The sequence below is a fragment of the Crocodylus porosus genome, unplaced genomic scaffold (assembly GCF_001723895.1).
Source record: "Crocodylus porosus isolate Cpor-Errol unplaced genomic scaffold, CroPor_comp1, whole genome shotgun sequence".
In the NCBI taxonomy this organism is placed as follows: domain Eukaryota; kingdom Metazoa; phylum Chordata; order Crocodylia; family Crocodylidae; genus Crocodylus; species Crocodylus porosus.
The window spans coordinates 58,050,117-58,067,966 of NW_017728907.1; the positions used below are offsets into that span (position 1 = coordinate 58,050,117).

Sequence of the window (17,850 nt, forward strand, 5' to 3'; positions counted from 1 at the left end):
GGCTTAGTTCAAGTGCATCTCTGTTCTGCTTCCTTGCCTTCACCTGTCCTCCCATAAAACTTGTTTTGGTAATTTTAGTTCCCACTCCAAAACTCCTGTAATCCTTATACTTTAGATCCCAAATAAACACCATCTTTGTTAAGTGAATTTAGTGATTCTTCTTCCTCAATAGAGCACACACATACAAGTGTTTTGGTTGCTGTAGCATGAGAGGTGTTTGCATGTCTATTCAGCAGAATAGGACCAATATACAGAATAAGATTGCTTCTTTGTTTTCCCCAGATGGGAGCTATAAATGCCCCTGCAGGGTGTAATGGGATTAAATTTTGAGTGCACTAGGCCTCCCATTTCCACAATGGGAAATTCAGGTATAATAGGTTTGACTTTCAGGAGACACCTGAGTTTGAGATAAGCAACAGGTTAGATGTACTTGAGACTTATAAGAATTTCAGCCTAAGTGTGCTGGCCCAATCACTGCTCAAAACACTGAAGTTTTTATGCAAAAGCTTCCACAGGAAGCAAGATTAATAGATGTGATTGTTCTCTTACTGGTAAAGAGGAAGAAGATTTACCTTTTTATAATGCAGAAAAAATAAAATTGCCCAAATGTGTGAGGCTCAAACCTAGTAGAAAAGAAACATGTGTATTTATATCTGTATTGCAGTTAGACATGTTCAGGCTTGTTACTTAAGATAAATTGTAATAAAACACAACTTAATGAAAGCTGATTGTATATAAATTTGAACAGGATACCAAGAAAATACACAAAGCAAATAGGATGCTAGCATGATTGTAGAACTGTAATCATGTCTAACCACTTCTATGCCCATAATAGCTCACTTATTAATGTGGAATAAATGATAATTAATATGCAGAAAATAATATGGAATAAAAAAGATTCCAATTCTTTAGTATGTAACATTTATTATGATACGCTTAATTGTTTTAGTATTTCTGTACTAATTATTAATATGCTAAGATACCAAGTGAAGGGACTCGTTTAATTTTCCTTTATTTTTATAGGTAATTTTATTTGGATAGAGTACTTTCTTCTGTATGCCTCTTAGATTATCATTTTCTCTTTGTTGGTCACATTGTATATTTTACAACAAATGTGTAATTCTCTGCAAAACGTGTACTAATGAGCCTGCTAGATGCAGGTTGCATTATTTTACTGGCTTGAATAAGATGCACTCCATAGCAAAGGGCACAGTGCACTTGTGGTACATCTGTCCCGTTTTGAATCCCTGGAGCCATTGGCAGTTCCTCAATCTCCCTTGCTTTTATTTTTGACATATTTAGGGTGGGGGGGGTTTTTTCAGTTCTCTGTATCATAGTGGTAGTGTTTAAGTTCAAAGTGGACATGTTTCAGCAATGATTGCTTGTGAATGCAGGAACTGGTTGCAGTGACACAGAAGACCTGGTCCCATCCTTGTTGGATGTTCCTTTGTTGCATTTTACAAGCAGCTAAAAACTCAAAATAATGTGTTTGGCTATGAGTAAAACACCTAATTCTACCCTCAAGTACTTGCATGGGAACATTTTATTTTTTCTCTCCCCAGCTAATTAGAGCAGTACTTGAGAATGAGGGCAGAATTAATCATTTTTCATTTGTTTCTATCTGAAAAAATCATTTAGCTTTTTCTATAATCCATATTTCTTCTTCTAGGACTCTTGCAGATAAGGAAAGTAAACTTGAGGCAGCAGTTGAAGTATATCGCAAAAAACTGGAGGAACTGAATGATCTTCGCAAACAAGTGAAGTCTCTGCAAGATGCCAACATGATATATACGCACAATATAGTGAGTCTGGAGGACGAATTGAAGAAGGCAAATGCAGCGCGTGCTCAACTAGAAACATACAAAAAACAGGTAGAACAGAATACCAATTACCCTATGGCAGTTTTAATGAAAATATATGACTATTTAAATAAAAAATTGTTAAAGACAAGAAAAGTAAGTCTGCTTGAATTAAAAGTTCTTAGGATTCAAGGTTTATAGCTGGTGATATTTTCCTCAGGAAATCCTCAATCTCTGCCATTCATTCCCAATTTGCCCTTTTCCTCCTCCATCCAAGTAGTTGGACAGAGTCTATTTTTTGAGCGTTGGCTCTGGGTACATAGCATGAGCACCCTCTACCAGTAGTTTAAAGAGTCTTTTTCTGGACTACAGGGATTTTTTTTTCTTTAAACAGCTGTGTTCTTTTGCATTTGACATCCTCTCATTAATTTACGGGCATAGAATTTTTCTTTAAAGTGTTGTCTTTTCATTTTTAGATGTGTTCAACAGTTTGTTTCTAAAAAATCCCCAGACTGGTTCAATGTATTTTCTCTCTACCCTTCTTTAAAAAAAGAAATAGATTTTGGCCAACATGAGCTGCACGTGGTGTTTGAATCTGGCAGGAGAAACATTTTTTCTTTACAGCTAGCTAGTCCTGCCTGGATTCTGTCAGCTGAAGAAACCTGTATGTTTAGAGTCAGGAGTTATTGTAACATTGTCTCTCTTTACCTTTTCTTCCCCACCCCACTCCCAATCTACATGAAAATGCCATGTCACTAAAAAAATATTTTAACAAAAACCTGGAAATATATACTGACTCTGATGTTCATGTGCCTTTATATAAGGTTCAGGAACTTCACAACAAACTTTCAGAAGAATCCAAAAGAGCTGATAAGCTAGCTTTTGAAATGAAGCGACTAGAAGAAAAACATGAAGCTTTAATCAAAGAAAAAGACGTAAGTTTTATGAGTGAGAGTTTGTTTAAATGTACTAGGACCTTTCTCCCCTTCCCCCTTCTCCTTTGTTGATTTTTTTTTTTTTTTTTTGTAGGCTTTGGTCATCCTGAAAATAATTTCTGAGCAGTATTGGTACTGCAAGGATGAGATTTAGCATGAAATATGATTGCTTTGATATAACTCAGTAGATACTAAGTTATTTCACTTCAGACATCATCAGAGGTCTGCAGAATACACTCTTGTCCAAAAAAAAAGTTTTATGACTGACACAATGCCCTTACATAAAACAATTGTGTTTGACATCTTTTCTGTCTCAAGATATCTTCTTTCTCTACCCCTAGAGGCTGATCGTACAGCGTGATGCTCTCAAAGAGACTAATGAAGAGCTTCGATGTTCACAGATGCAGCAGGATCACTTGAATCAAGCAAGTATGTATTTTAATCTAGAGATAGGGTTTTTTGTTTTTTAATGTGTTACATTATCTGGAATCTAATTTGTCATGCCCTTTCAGATGCATCTGCTATGAAAAGTCATGAAAACCTTGCTGCTGAAATGTTGCCAGTGGAATATAGGTAAGGAAATAATTTTGAACTGTATCCCTGTCTTGTAAATGCTTATTGCCTCAAAATTTGTTGGGTAAAATATCAGTTTTTGTATTTGTTGCTTCTCCAGATTCAAGCTGTAAATTTTGGGGCGAGTCCAAGTTTATCATGACAATACTATTCATATAAAGATGTCAAAATGCTTTAAAATATGTTTAACAGTAAATCCTCAGAAATAAGCAACGATGCTTATTTTGCTGGTGAAGAAACTGAAGCAGAGTGATTAAAAAATTTCACATGCCACAGGAAAAGTCTGGGAGGACATAAGATAAAACTTCACAAAAATAGTCTTCTGAGAATCCAGATCAAATATCTTCCACTTTTTTTATATAGTTCCTTCTTTCAAGAGCCTTTACTCTAAAAGAAATGGACATATATTTTGAAAAGTAATGTGGTGGTGTCCTCGTAATCCTATAGTAAATGTAAAATTAAAAGAACAGAATACTGTGAAGTCTAGTAGAATTATAGGGAGGGCTTGTACTACCACCTGTTCAGGGTGACCAACACTTTCCATTAGAAAAAATAATTTTAGTTGATTTAAAGTATGATGAAGTTAAACATGTGATCTAAGGTTTTAAAGCAGGGGTGGGCAATTATTTCGGGTGGAGGGTCGCTTACTGAGTTTTGGCAAGCCATTGAGAGCTGTGTGACAGGCCGCCAGGGGCAGATAAATATTAATTTTCTCAATTTTTTAGGGCCTCTGTGGGCCAGATAGAATGGCCTGGTGGGCCACATTTTGCTTGCCCCTGTTTTAAAGGCTGGGTGGGTGCCACAGGCTGTTTGGGGAGGGGTTGAGAGTTTTAGCCAAAATGCAAAGTGATATGGATATTTCCCTGGATTCATTTTTGGAAAATAAAGATTATATATGCATTTTAACATCAGCAAATCAAAGAGGCGCTCTACTCCCCTAGTATTTGGAACATGGGCTTAAAAATGTGTCTAAGATGTGCCTTTTGTTGTCCTTGCTGGCAGCTCCTGAAAAATCATTGTCCATTCATACTTGGTAAAGACTTGCCTTTTGGCAGCTAAAATCTCCAAAGACTATGTGCTTAATGAGGATGCAGTTTTGCATGTCCAGTTTCCACAGAATGTCTGAGCATGCTCTGGTCCAGGGTCATGAGGCCAAGTAAGTTCCTTGTAACTGCTGCTTCAGGTTGTGCTGTAGTGTGACCGACCCGGCACTGAAACAGAGCACAGATCCTGTCTCTGCTCTCACTGAACTCCAAGCAACGTGGAGAGGGAACCTGTCTGATCTACAAGCAGCAGACAGAAAGGAGTAGATTAGAGGTAGAGAGAGGAATTGCTGGCAAAGAATTTGGGACTTGATGCCACAGAAAGGAAAGGGTGGGCATCTCGAAGTCAGTTGGCTGTGGAGCAACCCACATGTTGAACACCAGTTCCATGGAAGTCAGTGGGAGCTGTGCATTGAACATACAAAGTGCCCATATTTCTGAGCGCTCTAGAAAATTCGGTTTTAAGCTTCTCCATTTGAATGTCCAAAAGTGAATATTTTTTCAGCTCCACTATCTCTGTGCCTTAGCCCCATGTCTAAAATGGAGGTAAAAGAATCACCTTACCTTGAAGGTTTTGTTAAATCGAAGAAGGTCTGTGAAGCACTTGGCTGTTATAGTGATGAGCACTATAAAAATACCAAGATGGAATTAATTCCATCTAGATGTCAGGCTAGATATCAGGATGCGCTACTTCACGGTCAGGGCGTCTAGGATCTAGAACCAGCTTCCAGGAGAAGTGGTGCAGGCTCCTACCCTGGGGGTTTTTAAGAGGAGGTTAGATGAGCACCTTGCTGGGGTCGTTTGACCCCTGTACCCTTTCCTGCCATGGCAGGGGGTCGGACTAGATGATCTGCTCAGGTCCCTTCCGACCCTAGAAACTATGAAACTATGAATTCCATCTTCAAACAGGGTTTGAATATTGGACTGTGAGTAAGGTCTAGGCCTGTACACTGAACAGTGAGAGTAAAGTCATGCTTTGAATAGCTGCTTATTATTTACTACCTATTTCATTTCTGGGAAATCCATGTATTTGCTAAAAGAAACAGCACATTATGGTACTTGGTTTTAATGAAAAACATTGATATCATAGTTAAGCAAAATGCCACCTCTTCCATTTAAATCACATTTTAATTGAGGAAAGAACTATACAAATAAACTTTACAAAATGGCAACTTTTTGTTTTTGAACTTCAGAGAAATGTTTATTCGACTGCAACATGAAAATAAGATGCTTGTTTTACAACAAGAAGGATCAGAAAATGAACGTATTGTAGAACTCCAGGAGCAGCTAGAGGAAAAGCATCGGATGATGAATGAACTAGAAACAGAAAAAAGGTGAATGGAGTTTAAACGAGCAAATAAACTTGAGACTCTGACCTTAGGAGGGAATGGGTGTGACTAACTTTTCTGATCCCGTTCTGGTTGAAGGAAAGTACCTATCCTGTCCTCTTGGCTAATGGAATTATTGATGTAGTCATTATAATGTGGGTGAGCAAGTCAGAAAGCTGCAAGCCTAGAAAGTAGTGTAATCTGTGGTGTCAAATACAGACCCCACTCCACCCTCCTTCCCCAACACATGCACACACTCACGCTTGCACGTTTAGTTTCCAAGAAGTTCTAGGTTTTAGACTCGAGACTGGCAAAGGAGCATGTCCACTTCTGTTCAATGGGCAGAAGATGGGGCAACTCCTGTTATTCAAGGGTGATACTAAATAAGAAACAAGTGTCGAAGATCCAGGGAACAGCGCTTTTTCTGGTCCCAACACCACGGGCACTTTTGCAAAGATTTCCCCAAACTGTTTCTTGAGATGAAATGTTAGACCTTTAGCTGTTAAACTTCCAGTAAATATTTTAAGCATTTGTCTTCAGCAGCAGTGACTAGATCTGATTACACCAGGAATATCTTGGTTTCAAACTTTCGAGGTGCTTTAATACGTGCATATTAATACACGTGAATAAACTCCAGAGGTTATCACTCCAGAGTTTATTGATCCCAGGTGTACATCTCCACAAGCGCCTGTGATTATAGCACACTGGGCTGGAGCAGCCTGGGCTGGCAGCAGACCCAGGAGGTCGACTGCCTGTCAGCTTGGGGCTGCTCCCCCAGCAATATGTGTTGTGCAGGGGCTGGCTGGGGCACAAGGGAGCTTTAGTGCAGAGCTAGCCGGCAGGCAGCCGCTGCACTGAAGCATCCTTGTTACTCCAGCCATCTGGGGCAGCGTCTACACATGCACTGCTGCAGAGTTTTTTACTTCACAGCAGGATAGTATTTGTATTTACTATTTTCAAGTACTGTCCTGCTGAGGAGTAAATTAGTTTATTCCAGCCTAATAGAGGTGCATATGTAGATGCAAGACCTTTACCGAATAGCTAATTAGACTACTGTGCAGTAAAAATCTTGTGTAGATGCACCCTCCATATGTATAAATCCATTGTAGAATTATAACACAGGCTTGTAGGTATGTGGGTTATTTACCTTTTTATTAGAAGACAAATTACATTTTTTTCCCCCCCTCCCCTCTTGTTCCCTGGAAAGGCTAAGCCAAGAGCGTATCGGTGAGCTGCAGGAGCAGATTGAAGACTTCCAAAAGACTTTGCAGGAGCAAGGATCCAAAACTGAAGGAGTAAGTGAAAGCCCAGACTCCTCAAGCCTTAGACAGTTTTGCCCAAATGCTTGAATCTAGTTTCAAACTCTTTTAACTGTAAAAGAAAATATGCCTTTTCTCCCTTTCAGTCTTGATGGTGCTGATAGTTCTTGTGACATCAAGACAACCATTTTTTATTAGGTAGTGGTGATGTAGTCTGAGCTAATGTATGATAGACCTGTAGGACTTTATTGAACTGTTTTTTGAATTTGATCTTAAATCTTAGATATATACACACGCGTTTATATATACATATGTTATGTATATTTATTATATATTCTTATTATGTAGTCTGTGTATATAAACATTTTGAAAAGATTTTTAAAAAATATTTGTAAGTGTGGGACTCCCATTTGTCTGCATTTGTAGTATTGCATTTTTCATGTGACCAGGGTGTTTAACTGAATTTTAATTCTTTATTTTATAGTCCAGCAAACTGAAGCAGACGTTAGCAGCACAGATGTAAGTAAAACTGGTATTTATAACAAAAAAGAAACTGTCACTTGTTATTTAATATTTTAACCCATGCAGTGAATAAAATTAAAACTCTATTAAAGATCAGGCTTGCCTCTAGAGCTAAATAGAGACAGTTAAAAAGCCCGAGGCTGAATTGTTTCAGTCTTTGCAGGTTAGTCTAAGCTATATAGATTGAACTGATAAGCAGGTTAACAGACATTCAGTTTTCATTCTGGAAATGCAGCCATGTGCCTACAGTGGCCCAAGTGAGAAGCTGGGAGACGCTAGAGCATGCCTCCCTGCTTGGCTGGAGCAGACAGCTGGGGCCAAAGTTAGCCTGCCCCCACTTCTAGGAGGGCGGGTTGCTGAGGATGTACAAACCATCATGGGATGCTAGGGACTGTAAGTTAACTTGAATCTGGAGGGGTTCTGGGACAGAAATTTGATAAACCAGTTTAATCTAAATCAGTTGTCTGAAACTGCATCCATCCAGGCTTATCATAAACTGATTTCAGCCATTTTGAAAGCGGTTTATGTACACTAAACTTCTGTTGTGTTCCAGATTTGAACTGGTTTCTGATCACTTATACTGGTTTATGTGTAATTTCCGCCCTTAGACTAAAGAAGAAAGATTCAAAGTTAAACAGCTCATCAGCACGAGCAATTCTACGCTGTGGTTCTAATGTTATGACTTCAGACAATGTTTCTTATAATCATAAATCTCTTTTTGGCATTGCCAGATCCATTTCAACGTGCTGAAAAAATATTTCTCAACATCACTTATTTCTGTCTGAAAGAAATTGTCTCCTGTCAGTCTGGAATTAGATGAGCCTTTTGTTGTTCCCCCCTCCAGCCTCCTACCAAGTCTCAGTTCAGAATGCTTTTAAAAAAATGCATTAACTTTTTGGTTTTGTCTTGAGACAGTAGCTCCATGTAAAGTTTCACCTCTTTAAAATCATGTTATCCTCCTGCTTTAGACTTTGAACAAAGTTTTCAGTTTTTAGCATGTGCGCACTTGTATGTGTGTTTGAATGCATGGGATAGCATTATGAACCTATCCTCTGGATCAAATCTCTGAATCCATAGGGAAAAACTGAATGAAGTCCATGAGGAGTTGCAGAAAAAAGAGGCAGTTGTTGCAGCACTCCGGCCAGATGGAAATCAGATCTGTAAGTAGCTTCACACAGGCCCATAGTATTTGCTCCTCAATGTACTTCTGTCATCATAATTATCTGATGCATCAGATACAATCAATTAATGAAAATTGTAAGCCTGAAAAAGAATTTATAAATGTCAGTCTGACTGGGTATTAGTAGAGTGTCCAACATAGTGGGACACCAGTTTTACATATCACTATGTAATGATCATTTTACCCCAAACATACATTAAGTAGATGAAAAGTTATTTTTCTCCTCTCTAAATTATACTAGAACATTGTATGTTCTACTGATCTTCAGGAATCTAACAGCTACAGCTTTGTATTCTAAGCAGAATATGGATGGGGTTAAAATATCTGCTGTCATTATTTCTGGTGTTTTAAAATGTTGTATGTGTTTTTGCTTTGTCTCCCCTCCCCCAAATAGCTAAAAAGATTGAAGCACTAGAGGCAGCTTTGCGTAAAAAAGATGAAGATATGAAAGCAATGGAAGAAAGATATAAAATGTACCTGGAGAAAGCAAGAAATGTAAGTCAAATGGTTCACAACAAATTCATTCCCCACCTCCCCTTCCCCATACATCAGTGATGCTCACAAACCTCTCAGATAGTCCTTATTAAAAGAAGGCATCTAGTTGTGCATTTTTTGTTCAAATTCCTTGATTCTGGTTGGTCACTTGACCACTATATTCAGCACAGAATACAGTTTAACCAACATCAGGGTACGTCATTGTTGATGTGTGTTCTTCATCTTGGTTGACTGCTGCACATTTTTGTCTCCCTGCCTAATACAACTGGATAAAATGTGAAGCTGTTGAAGATCAAACATAATATATTCCCTTTATTTACACAGGTCATAAAAACCTTAGACCCCAAATTAAATCCAGCATCAGCAGAAATTATGTTACTGAGAAAACAGCTAACAGAGAAAGAAAAAAGAATTGAAGCTTTTGAGGTAAAATTTGCTCTTTTTTGTATTGTATCTTTTATTATGTGTCCTCATAAATCTGAGTAGGAATCCTATTTATATAGGGTGCCAATTAAGTGTTTTAATGATATAGTGAAAACCTTTTGAAAAGTAATTCATATAGATTTATGATGTTTCAAAGGGATGAAGATTAAACTGCATTAGAGAGATGTATTTAGACAGAAAGCAGAGCAGGGTGGCATCTCACACTGCTTACAGATGTTAAAAAAACCAAAACAAAAACACGCTTTACCAGAAGAAGCAGTGCATTAGTTTAATTCACCTCTGCAGCATCTGTACAGATCAGGTGCTTCAGCAGGGCCTTTTGGCACTTTTATCTAAAACCGCTTCAATCAGCTATTAGATAAAAATGCCCAAAAAACCCTACTAAAGTGCCTGATCTATACAGACTTTGGGCGAGCCAGGTCCAACAAATGCGATCCCTCTTCTGGGCAGGTACCGGGCTCAGTGCGGGAGCATGTGGAGTTTCAAGTCAAGCGCTGGTTTGGGGTTTTTTGGGAGGGGTGAGGTTTCTTTTAAAGGTCTGTAGACCTTAAAAGCCTTAGAGACTAAATGCATACATTTTTGTAAGTAACAGCCTATTTCCCCAGATGCTATGAATGGACTTGCAAATCTCAGTCCAGACCATTATAATGAGTGATGAATTGTATCTTGCAATGTAGTAGTAAATAGAGTTTGTTTGTTTGTTTGAAGTAAGGACCTGGTTATATGGCACATTAACATTAAATTCACTTACATTGGTGAGCAAAACAGATGCAAATTGCAGTTGTGATCCAAGTCAGAGTGGACAGGATCAGCTCCCTTGGGGTGTTTGTCTAGTATAGTGCTGTGCCACTAGGTGGCAGAAGAGCCAGCAATAGCCGGTTCATAAGTGGACATGACACCTATATTGCCCAGTTTTACCCCAGTTTCTCTACTGGATTCTAGTAAGTTCCATTAGTGTATGGCTGCAGTGAAGGGGTCTAATTCCTGATCAGTATAAACATGTTAGGCATTCAGACTGTAACTAATATTGTCTATATGCAATGGATTAGATATTTTACTACAGAATTAACATAATACTGAACATGCTAAATCGTATATCAATGGTAGTGAAAGTACTATCTAGTGATAGAAGGATGTACACACACACACACACACACACACACACACACACAGAGTATAGATAGATAGATAGGTTCTGATTTACCACAGTGCTACACCCAGCAACCAAGGAAAATTTTGAGCACCTAAGGATCTGAATCTGCAGTTGTTCTATATATATCGTTAATGTTTATCTAATTTAGCATTTTTTTTTATATACATAGAGAGAGAGAGAGAGTTAATGTTTACCAAAAAAAAATATATATATATATATAAAATGCTGAAGTAGATTTTTGTAAACAACATTTGCAGATTCAGATCCTTGGATGCTCAGATTGCTGGGTATAGCACTGTGTGAAGTCAGAAATGCAGAGTATTAAATCAGTGAGGATATTTGCTTATTTTTTGGCTGTTGTATAGACTGATGTATAGTCAAGTACTTGCACAGACCAGACTTTGTGATCGTATGTGCTAGAAAGCTGTTTTTCTTTTATTGATTATCATTTAAATATGTGCCAGTCTGTCTTGTTAAGGGTCGTTCTTTCTCTTGGAGTAATGAACAACTGAGATAGTGGCAACCTGAGAAACTTCCAAAACTTCTGCTGTAGTTACTACAGAATTTTACATATTTTTACTAGTAGCATAACTAAAAGGGGGAGCTTCAGGGCGGAGTAGGGGAGCACAAAAATAGGCACCGCACAGGTGGCTGGTCATGCCATTGCTGCTGGCAGCATGGCAGCAGGCATTGCCCTGTGTAGAGCTGCTGCCCAGTATACAGAAGTACCTAGTTACACCTCCTGAGTTTTACTGTGTATATTTTTCTCAGTCAGGTCTTTAAGGAAAAAAAGTTGTCTGTTAGCTGCATGTTTCTCTTAAGCTGGGCTTCTCTGTTTTAATCTTTGTCTAGGCTGACTGTAAACTTGCCAAGCTGCGCGATTATGAAGAAAAGCTAATTGTATCTGCTTGGTATAACAAGGTGGGTGAAAACAATTCATTTGATAGCAAATCTGGAATTTCTATTAAAAGAAGAAAATCCTTGAAGCTTACCAACCATCAGAGTTGGTACACCATGCTTCTGCTTGTTTATACACCTTATTTTCTTTGCAAAATTTTGACAGGGACCAGAATTTATCATTCTGAGCATCTGCACAGTTTAACTTCTTTAAAAATATATCATCCGTCTTTGACAACATAACCAGGAGGACAATATATTGTTTCCCAGTGTCAAAACAGAATGTTGGTGACCTTCTCTTTGAGAAGATTTGATCTCTCCTTGCTTTGAAGTTTGGCAGAGAAGTGGCCTTTGTATTAGGGTTATGTCTCTTCCTGTCCCTGTAATAGTCAACCTAACTGGTCTCTGAAAAGGTCCGGTTTTTTTTAGGTCATCTTTAACAGTGAAAATCTCAGAATACTAAGAAGTATTTACTAAATGTATGTGTATGTATATTCACTAGAGCCTTCTTAGTATTCTGAGACTCTCGTTCTTAAGAGTCCATCCTAATGAGCCTTGTAGATTTCAGTATGGACTGAATCATTTAGGCAGACTTCTCAGAAGTAGTTGTTACCTATGTGCTTTCTTGTTTCCTATCTTGAGACTCAGAGATGTGATTTGCAGGGATGCTGAGCATTCACGACAGCAGCAGAGGTTGAACAGAAGCTTTCAACATAAAGTAGTCTGATGCTGAGTACTCTGATGAATCAGGTCTTAGGCACCTTAAATTGGACACCCAAAATTAGTAACACTTTAGACCAGTGGTTTTCAACCTGTGGTCTGCAGACCCTTGGGGTCTGCAAACTGTATCTAAGACAGATGGTCCCCGAAAGATTCCTATGATCAATCAAAAGTATGTGAATACCCACACTTACAATTCAAAGGGGTCTGCAACTCAATTCTAAACTTTTAGGAGTCCTCAAATGAAAAAAGGTTGAAAACCACTGCTTTAGACCTTTTATCTCAGTCTTTGGCACTCGCAGTAAAATGGGGCTGATACCATCCCCAGGGTATTGTGAAAACTGTGGAAAACTCAGATATTGCACTGAGCAGAAAAAAAAACCCAGGGGAAAGTTTATCATTTTGTTTTCAATGCAATGAAGACGACCAATGAAATAATGAGGATAAAACTTCATAGACAGCACTTTGGATGTCTGTACACGAGCTAGGAGCTGCTCCGATGCGCTGTAATTACAACGCATCAGAGCAAACTTTATTAATCAAGTCTGGTGGATCATGGTAATTATCACGCTTCGGCAGCCTCCATGTCTCATGTATCAGCATCCCCGCACTTCAAAATCGCAGTGGAGGCACATTATGTAAAGTTTGTTCAACGAGATTTAGATGAAGCACCCCAATTGCCATCTTGAAGCACAGGGATGCTGATACATGAGCTGCTTTGGGTGCTTTAAAGTGCTTTAATTAGAGCAGCTCTCAGACCCACTCTAATTAAAGTGCTGCCACTCCTGGAATGTGTGTGAAAGCACCCTTTGTGAGTACTATCCATCCTATTAACAGTGGCGAGGCTTAGGGGGTGCACTGGGAGAGTGCAGGTGCTCCCTGTCAGGCCGCACTCACCGTTTAGGCGACAGACAGGGGGGCAGGTGGGAGCGCTGGTGCTCCACCTGCGAGCGCTGGCCAGGGCGTGTGCCCCCCCATGGTTGTTGAGTGGTGTCGGGGGGGGCACATACCCCACCCCCCAGCTCAAGATGCACCAGTTGCCCATGTATTAACAGAATGAAGCAGGGACATCCTGAATAGTTAGTATGTGGTTATGAAGTTTAAGCATTATTATATGGAATGAATGAACCGTGCTGTATGTCTGCATTGCATTGGATTTCATGTCCTTGAGGTCTGTAGCATTTCAGATATATATATATCCTAAACAGCTGGAAAAGAGCTTCTTTAAACTTCATATGGCAGCTACTCTAACATGAATTCCACAGATCTAGATTCCATGTGTTGTTAAAGTTAAAACTAACATCTTTTGATCATGTGAAAAAAAAAAAATAATAATTCTCCCATTTTCTCCCAGAGCCTGGCCTTCCAAAAACTCAGCATGGAATCCAGACTGCTCGGTGGCAGTGGTGCCTGCAGAGATCCTCCTGGACGCTCCTTTCTAGCACAGCAACGGCATGTCACCAACACCAGAAGAAGTCTTTCAGTTAAAGTACCTGGTGCAACATCAGATTAAATTGCAAAATAAATGTCTACACTAAAGTGTCCTTAAAGAAAATTTTGTAGCTTCCATTTTAAGTACCTGACAAAAGAGGCAGTTGTGATGCTGGGCATCTAATATTTTAACATCAAAGCTTATTGGATATATTGATGTATCTGGTCAGTGGTATCTAAGAAGCACTGTGTAACAACTTTCCTAGGTCAACGTAGGTTTAATAACTGAAGTGTGTGTTTTACAAGCACAACTTTAAAGATGTATATTTGTCTTCAGAGTATATTGTACATAAATACAACAAATTGGCACTATATATTTAAAATGATATTTAATGTTTTCAGTCTAGAAAGTTGAAGGCTGATTTTTAACAGAAGAAAAATTTTATGATGAATCATACTTCAGAAAACTTTCAACACTAGGTATTTTTGTGGGGTTCTTGATAATTAAAAACAACAACCAGTAGTTTGGCTGGAGGAGTCCAGATTTTTAAAATTGTGCATTTGCAATTCAGATTGATTTTTTGGCTTGCAAAACAGGTTAGTTTAGTGACTGGGATTTAACTTTTATGAGAGAAGACATACTTGTCACAATCTCACTTTGTCCCAAGGCAGAAGGATTTTATTTATTTTAAATGATTAAACCATTTAAATTTGTGTGTATTCTGACTAAAGAAAACCTGTTTTTGAGGTGTTGAATTCACTAAAAGCAAAGAAAAAAAAATCCTTTTTCATTTATGAAATAGTTCTGGTTTTAAGAAACAAAACAAAGCCCAAACTTACCTTTTTAAAAATTTGCTGTAGGTTTCTTTTTCTTTTCTTTTACTATATTGTTCGTTAGGTGGAGCCATGCCCTCATATTTATTTAGTTCAGTTAAACATCACGCCACATAGAACTTGATCGTTCTCATTCTTTAGTTACGTATTTTCTGTTTAGTTACTCTGAGCTGGTGACACCAACCGCAAAGCGGGTAGGCCTTCTTTTTTAATTGATTAGCAGCATAGGCTGTTCAGCCTGGAAAAAATTCTCTAGCTATACTATGTCTAGTATCCCATACTGCTGATGGTGAAAATGGGATTGGTGTGAAATTTAATTTTTGTTTTTTATCATTCCCCACGGCACTTAAGTTGACATTTTGTATAAAGATGTCTTTTTGCATTAAGAGTGTATTAAAAAAAAGCACTTTTTTAAAAAAAAAACTATAGTTTGAATTTTCTGTGATGCTTCACAGACTAAACCAGTTGAGCACGAGTGGTAAAATAACACAGTAAATAAAATTGCTTACCTGCATGTAGTTCATTATAGTAAATGCAATCACCTGCACACATAAAAACAAGCGTTTGTGTGTCTTCAACGTTAAAGCCATCTTCGTATGAAAGTTGGGCTCAGGTTTCCTTTGCAAAATTAAAAAATAGTCCTGTTGTTGAGTTTGTAACGAAATGTGAACATTAAATTGGCCTCACAGATCATTGGATAATTTACACGAACTTAAAAGCTTATTCCTTGACATCATGCTGCTGTATGGTCCTGAGATTGAACTGGGCCTCCTGCATGATGCGGCAGGAGAAGGCTAATTATCCATTATTAGTGTTCTTTAAAAGTATTTCCTCAGAAAAGTGTGTTGCTCTGGTTACAGTATTACAAATATAGGCACTCGATTTAAATTTCCTCCTAAAATGTTTCACGGAAAGCTTTATTTAAAATCGAACCCCATTCTAATTGTATTATTCCTGTGATCAAGTAAAACACTTGTTGGGTAATTTGTGTCTTTTACGTTCTGTTTGGCAGGACTCTGCTTCTTTTGACTACCTCTGGGATTTTGAAGTCTTTTGCTGATGTATTGATATTGCTATTTTATGTTTGGTATGTTTTTAAGCTTTGACTGCCTGCTAATCTTATTCAGATGAGAGGGTGAGGGAAGGGACTTCAGCAGCTGTTGTAACACAATGTTTGTGTTTCAAAAGTTTGGTACGTTGGCATGTTCTTGGCCAGAGTAGGACAAAATTATTACTAATAGCATTGTAGGTATTTTGTTCCTGTATTTCTGCACATAACTGTTAAAGATTTTCTTCTTGAAGCATTTGTCTGGACTATAGTCTTGATGCACTCTGTCATACTGTATTATACTAGAAATGCAATGCTAATATCAAAAGTCAAGTACTAGTAAAAATAGAACTTTTCAATAAATGCCTGTAATTAAAACTTTTCAAAACTGCAGACCTAAGTACCAAAACACTGAGTATGGATAATGGTGTTTTTACTTATCTGAAGCTATGCCTTCTAAGCACTAAAATTTCACATAGGTATTCAAAGACAGGTGGTGATTTCAGGGAATGATTATCCATAATAATGCCCGTGACTATTTCAGCGAGATGTCAGATGAAAATTAACTGAGTTAGAATTATTGAAATAAGTAAAACTCTAGGCACGCGACTGTTAGTTTTATTTAGCTTTTTTGAAGCCTAGTAAGAAAATAATTTTCACAGGACTGTTTAAATATAGACCACTTCCTGTGAGTGGCAGAGAAGATTAGGAAGAGACTATTCAGGATGATCTATTAACAAACTATACATTTCCACCTTTGTTAAGTTTGTGCAGGAGGTGCAGTAACAAGGATTTTAAAAATAACTTTTGATTTTGACTATGTTCTGAGAACGTGTATTCTTGGCAGACCTCCTTCAAAATGTTAAATGGCTTAGATTTGAATTGCTGAACTGTGTGTGTTTGGTTTTCTCAGATTTTCATAATATGGAGAGTTGTTGGATTACTGATTATTGTTGGCGTGATACAGAGAGGGGGATATTTGTATATTATAGCAAGAATAACTCATGTCGCACCCAGATGTCACAGTTATGAAGGCATGCAGATTATTGAGATAATTGAATATTGTTCTGTTTCTTCGTATAGCTAAGAGTGTTGGAAGGCAATAACTCTGTGATTAATAGGTAATAAGAGCCAATGAAGAGGAGAAAAAGTCCTTGTTTTTAATTACCAGCTCAAGGATAGACATTCTGGCTGGGGTGGGTTTGATTTTACATTATAATAAGATTTGTACGGGATTAACTGACGAAAACTATTTTGAACCTGGCTGTTCAGGTTGTTCTCTGTTAATAAAATAATCTTAATTTGGGATTATTAGATTTCTCATGCTCCAGGGTTCATAAGAGAGCAGTTTTGAGAAGTTTCTTTTAACATGTATTTTATTAGCATGAGTCATTCAGTAAAAAATTAACAAAGCTTTCCTCTGCACTTGTTGTTCTGCAAGAAATGTGTCAAAGTATTCCATTTTCTGTTGAAATCACTTGGGAAAAACTACTTCAAGCAATACTGATGTTTTAAGTAGCCCTAGCATGCTTAGGGGTTTTTTAAAAAGATTAAAATAACCTGTCAGTTTAATTGTCATGTCTGGGAAGTAACTTCTAAATCTTTTGGTTTTCTTTCTACTGATCTGCCAGGTTTGAGGTTTTCAATGTGTCGATGTCTACTTCCTTTGTTTAAAACAAATGTAAAGACTGTGTTACTGTGTAGAACTGGAAGAATGTTGCACTACTTTTTAAACTCCGGTTTTATTTTGTCTTTGGAAAATAACCTTTTATATTCACATAAAAAAAATCAAATGAATTCAGTGCTCTCTGTAGTGTGTTTGTTAGCCTTTAGTTTAAATTTCTTGCGGGGGGGGCAAAATCCATAGCTCCCCCTGAATTTTTACAGTGTTTGTCATGGCTGGCATCTCTGGGTGGTATCAGAATGTAGCTATTCATTCCAGGCAGAACAGTGCTAACATAGCTTTGCTATTTCCACTCTTCGCGCTGGCTTGTTGAGAACCAGCTGGTGTATTTTACTACGCAGCAAGGCAGTGTTTTGAGTAGATAGACCCATATTTCCTCCATGCCTTTCTGCGCTCATATATCTAGTCAAGCTGCTCAGCTAACTTGTCTTGGTGTGGTTCTCCACATGCCTTCCACTTCTTGAGGAATAGCCACTGGTAATCACGTGACTCCAGTCTCTTTTGG

The 17,850-nt window shown here is 38.0% G+C and overlaps 1 protein-coding gene across 1 annotated transcript in view; it reads left to right on the forward strand.

Moving 5' to 3' along the window:
• HOOK1 (hook microtubule tethering protein 1) overlaps window positions 1-17,458 on the forward strand; it is a 40,305-nt gene extending 22,847 nt beyond the window's left edge. Inside the window, exons 11-22 of the mRNA XM_019531531.1 lie at window positions 1,670-1,871; window positions 2,624-2,734; window positions 3,076-3,163; window positions 3,247-3,307; window positions 5,544-5,684; window positions 6,886-6,973; window positions 7,422-7,456; window positions 8,537-8,619; window positions 9,034-9,134; window positions 9,459-9,560; window positions 11,584-11,652; window positions 13,703-17,458. Of these exons, the coding sequence (XP_019387076.1) occupies window positions 1,670-1,871; window positions 2,624-2,734; window positions 3,076-3,163; window positions 3,247-3,307; window positions 5,544-5,684; window positions 6,886-6,973; window positions 7,422-7,456; window positions 8,537-8,619; window positions 9,034-9,134; window positions 9,459-9,560; window positions 11,584-11,652; window positions 13,703-13,861 (1,240 nt within the window). The 3' untranslated portion in view covers window positions 13,862-17,458. The remainder of the gene's footprint in view (window positions 1-1,669; window positions 1,872-2,623; window positions 2,735-3,075; window positions 3,164-3,246; window positions 3,308-5,543; window positions 5,685-6,885; window positions 6,974-7,421; window positions 7,457-8,536; window positions 8,620-9,033; window positions 9,135-9,458; window positions 9,561-11,583; window positions 11,653-13,702) is intronic.
• Window positions 17,459-17,850: the final 392 nt, after the last annotated feature.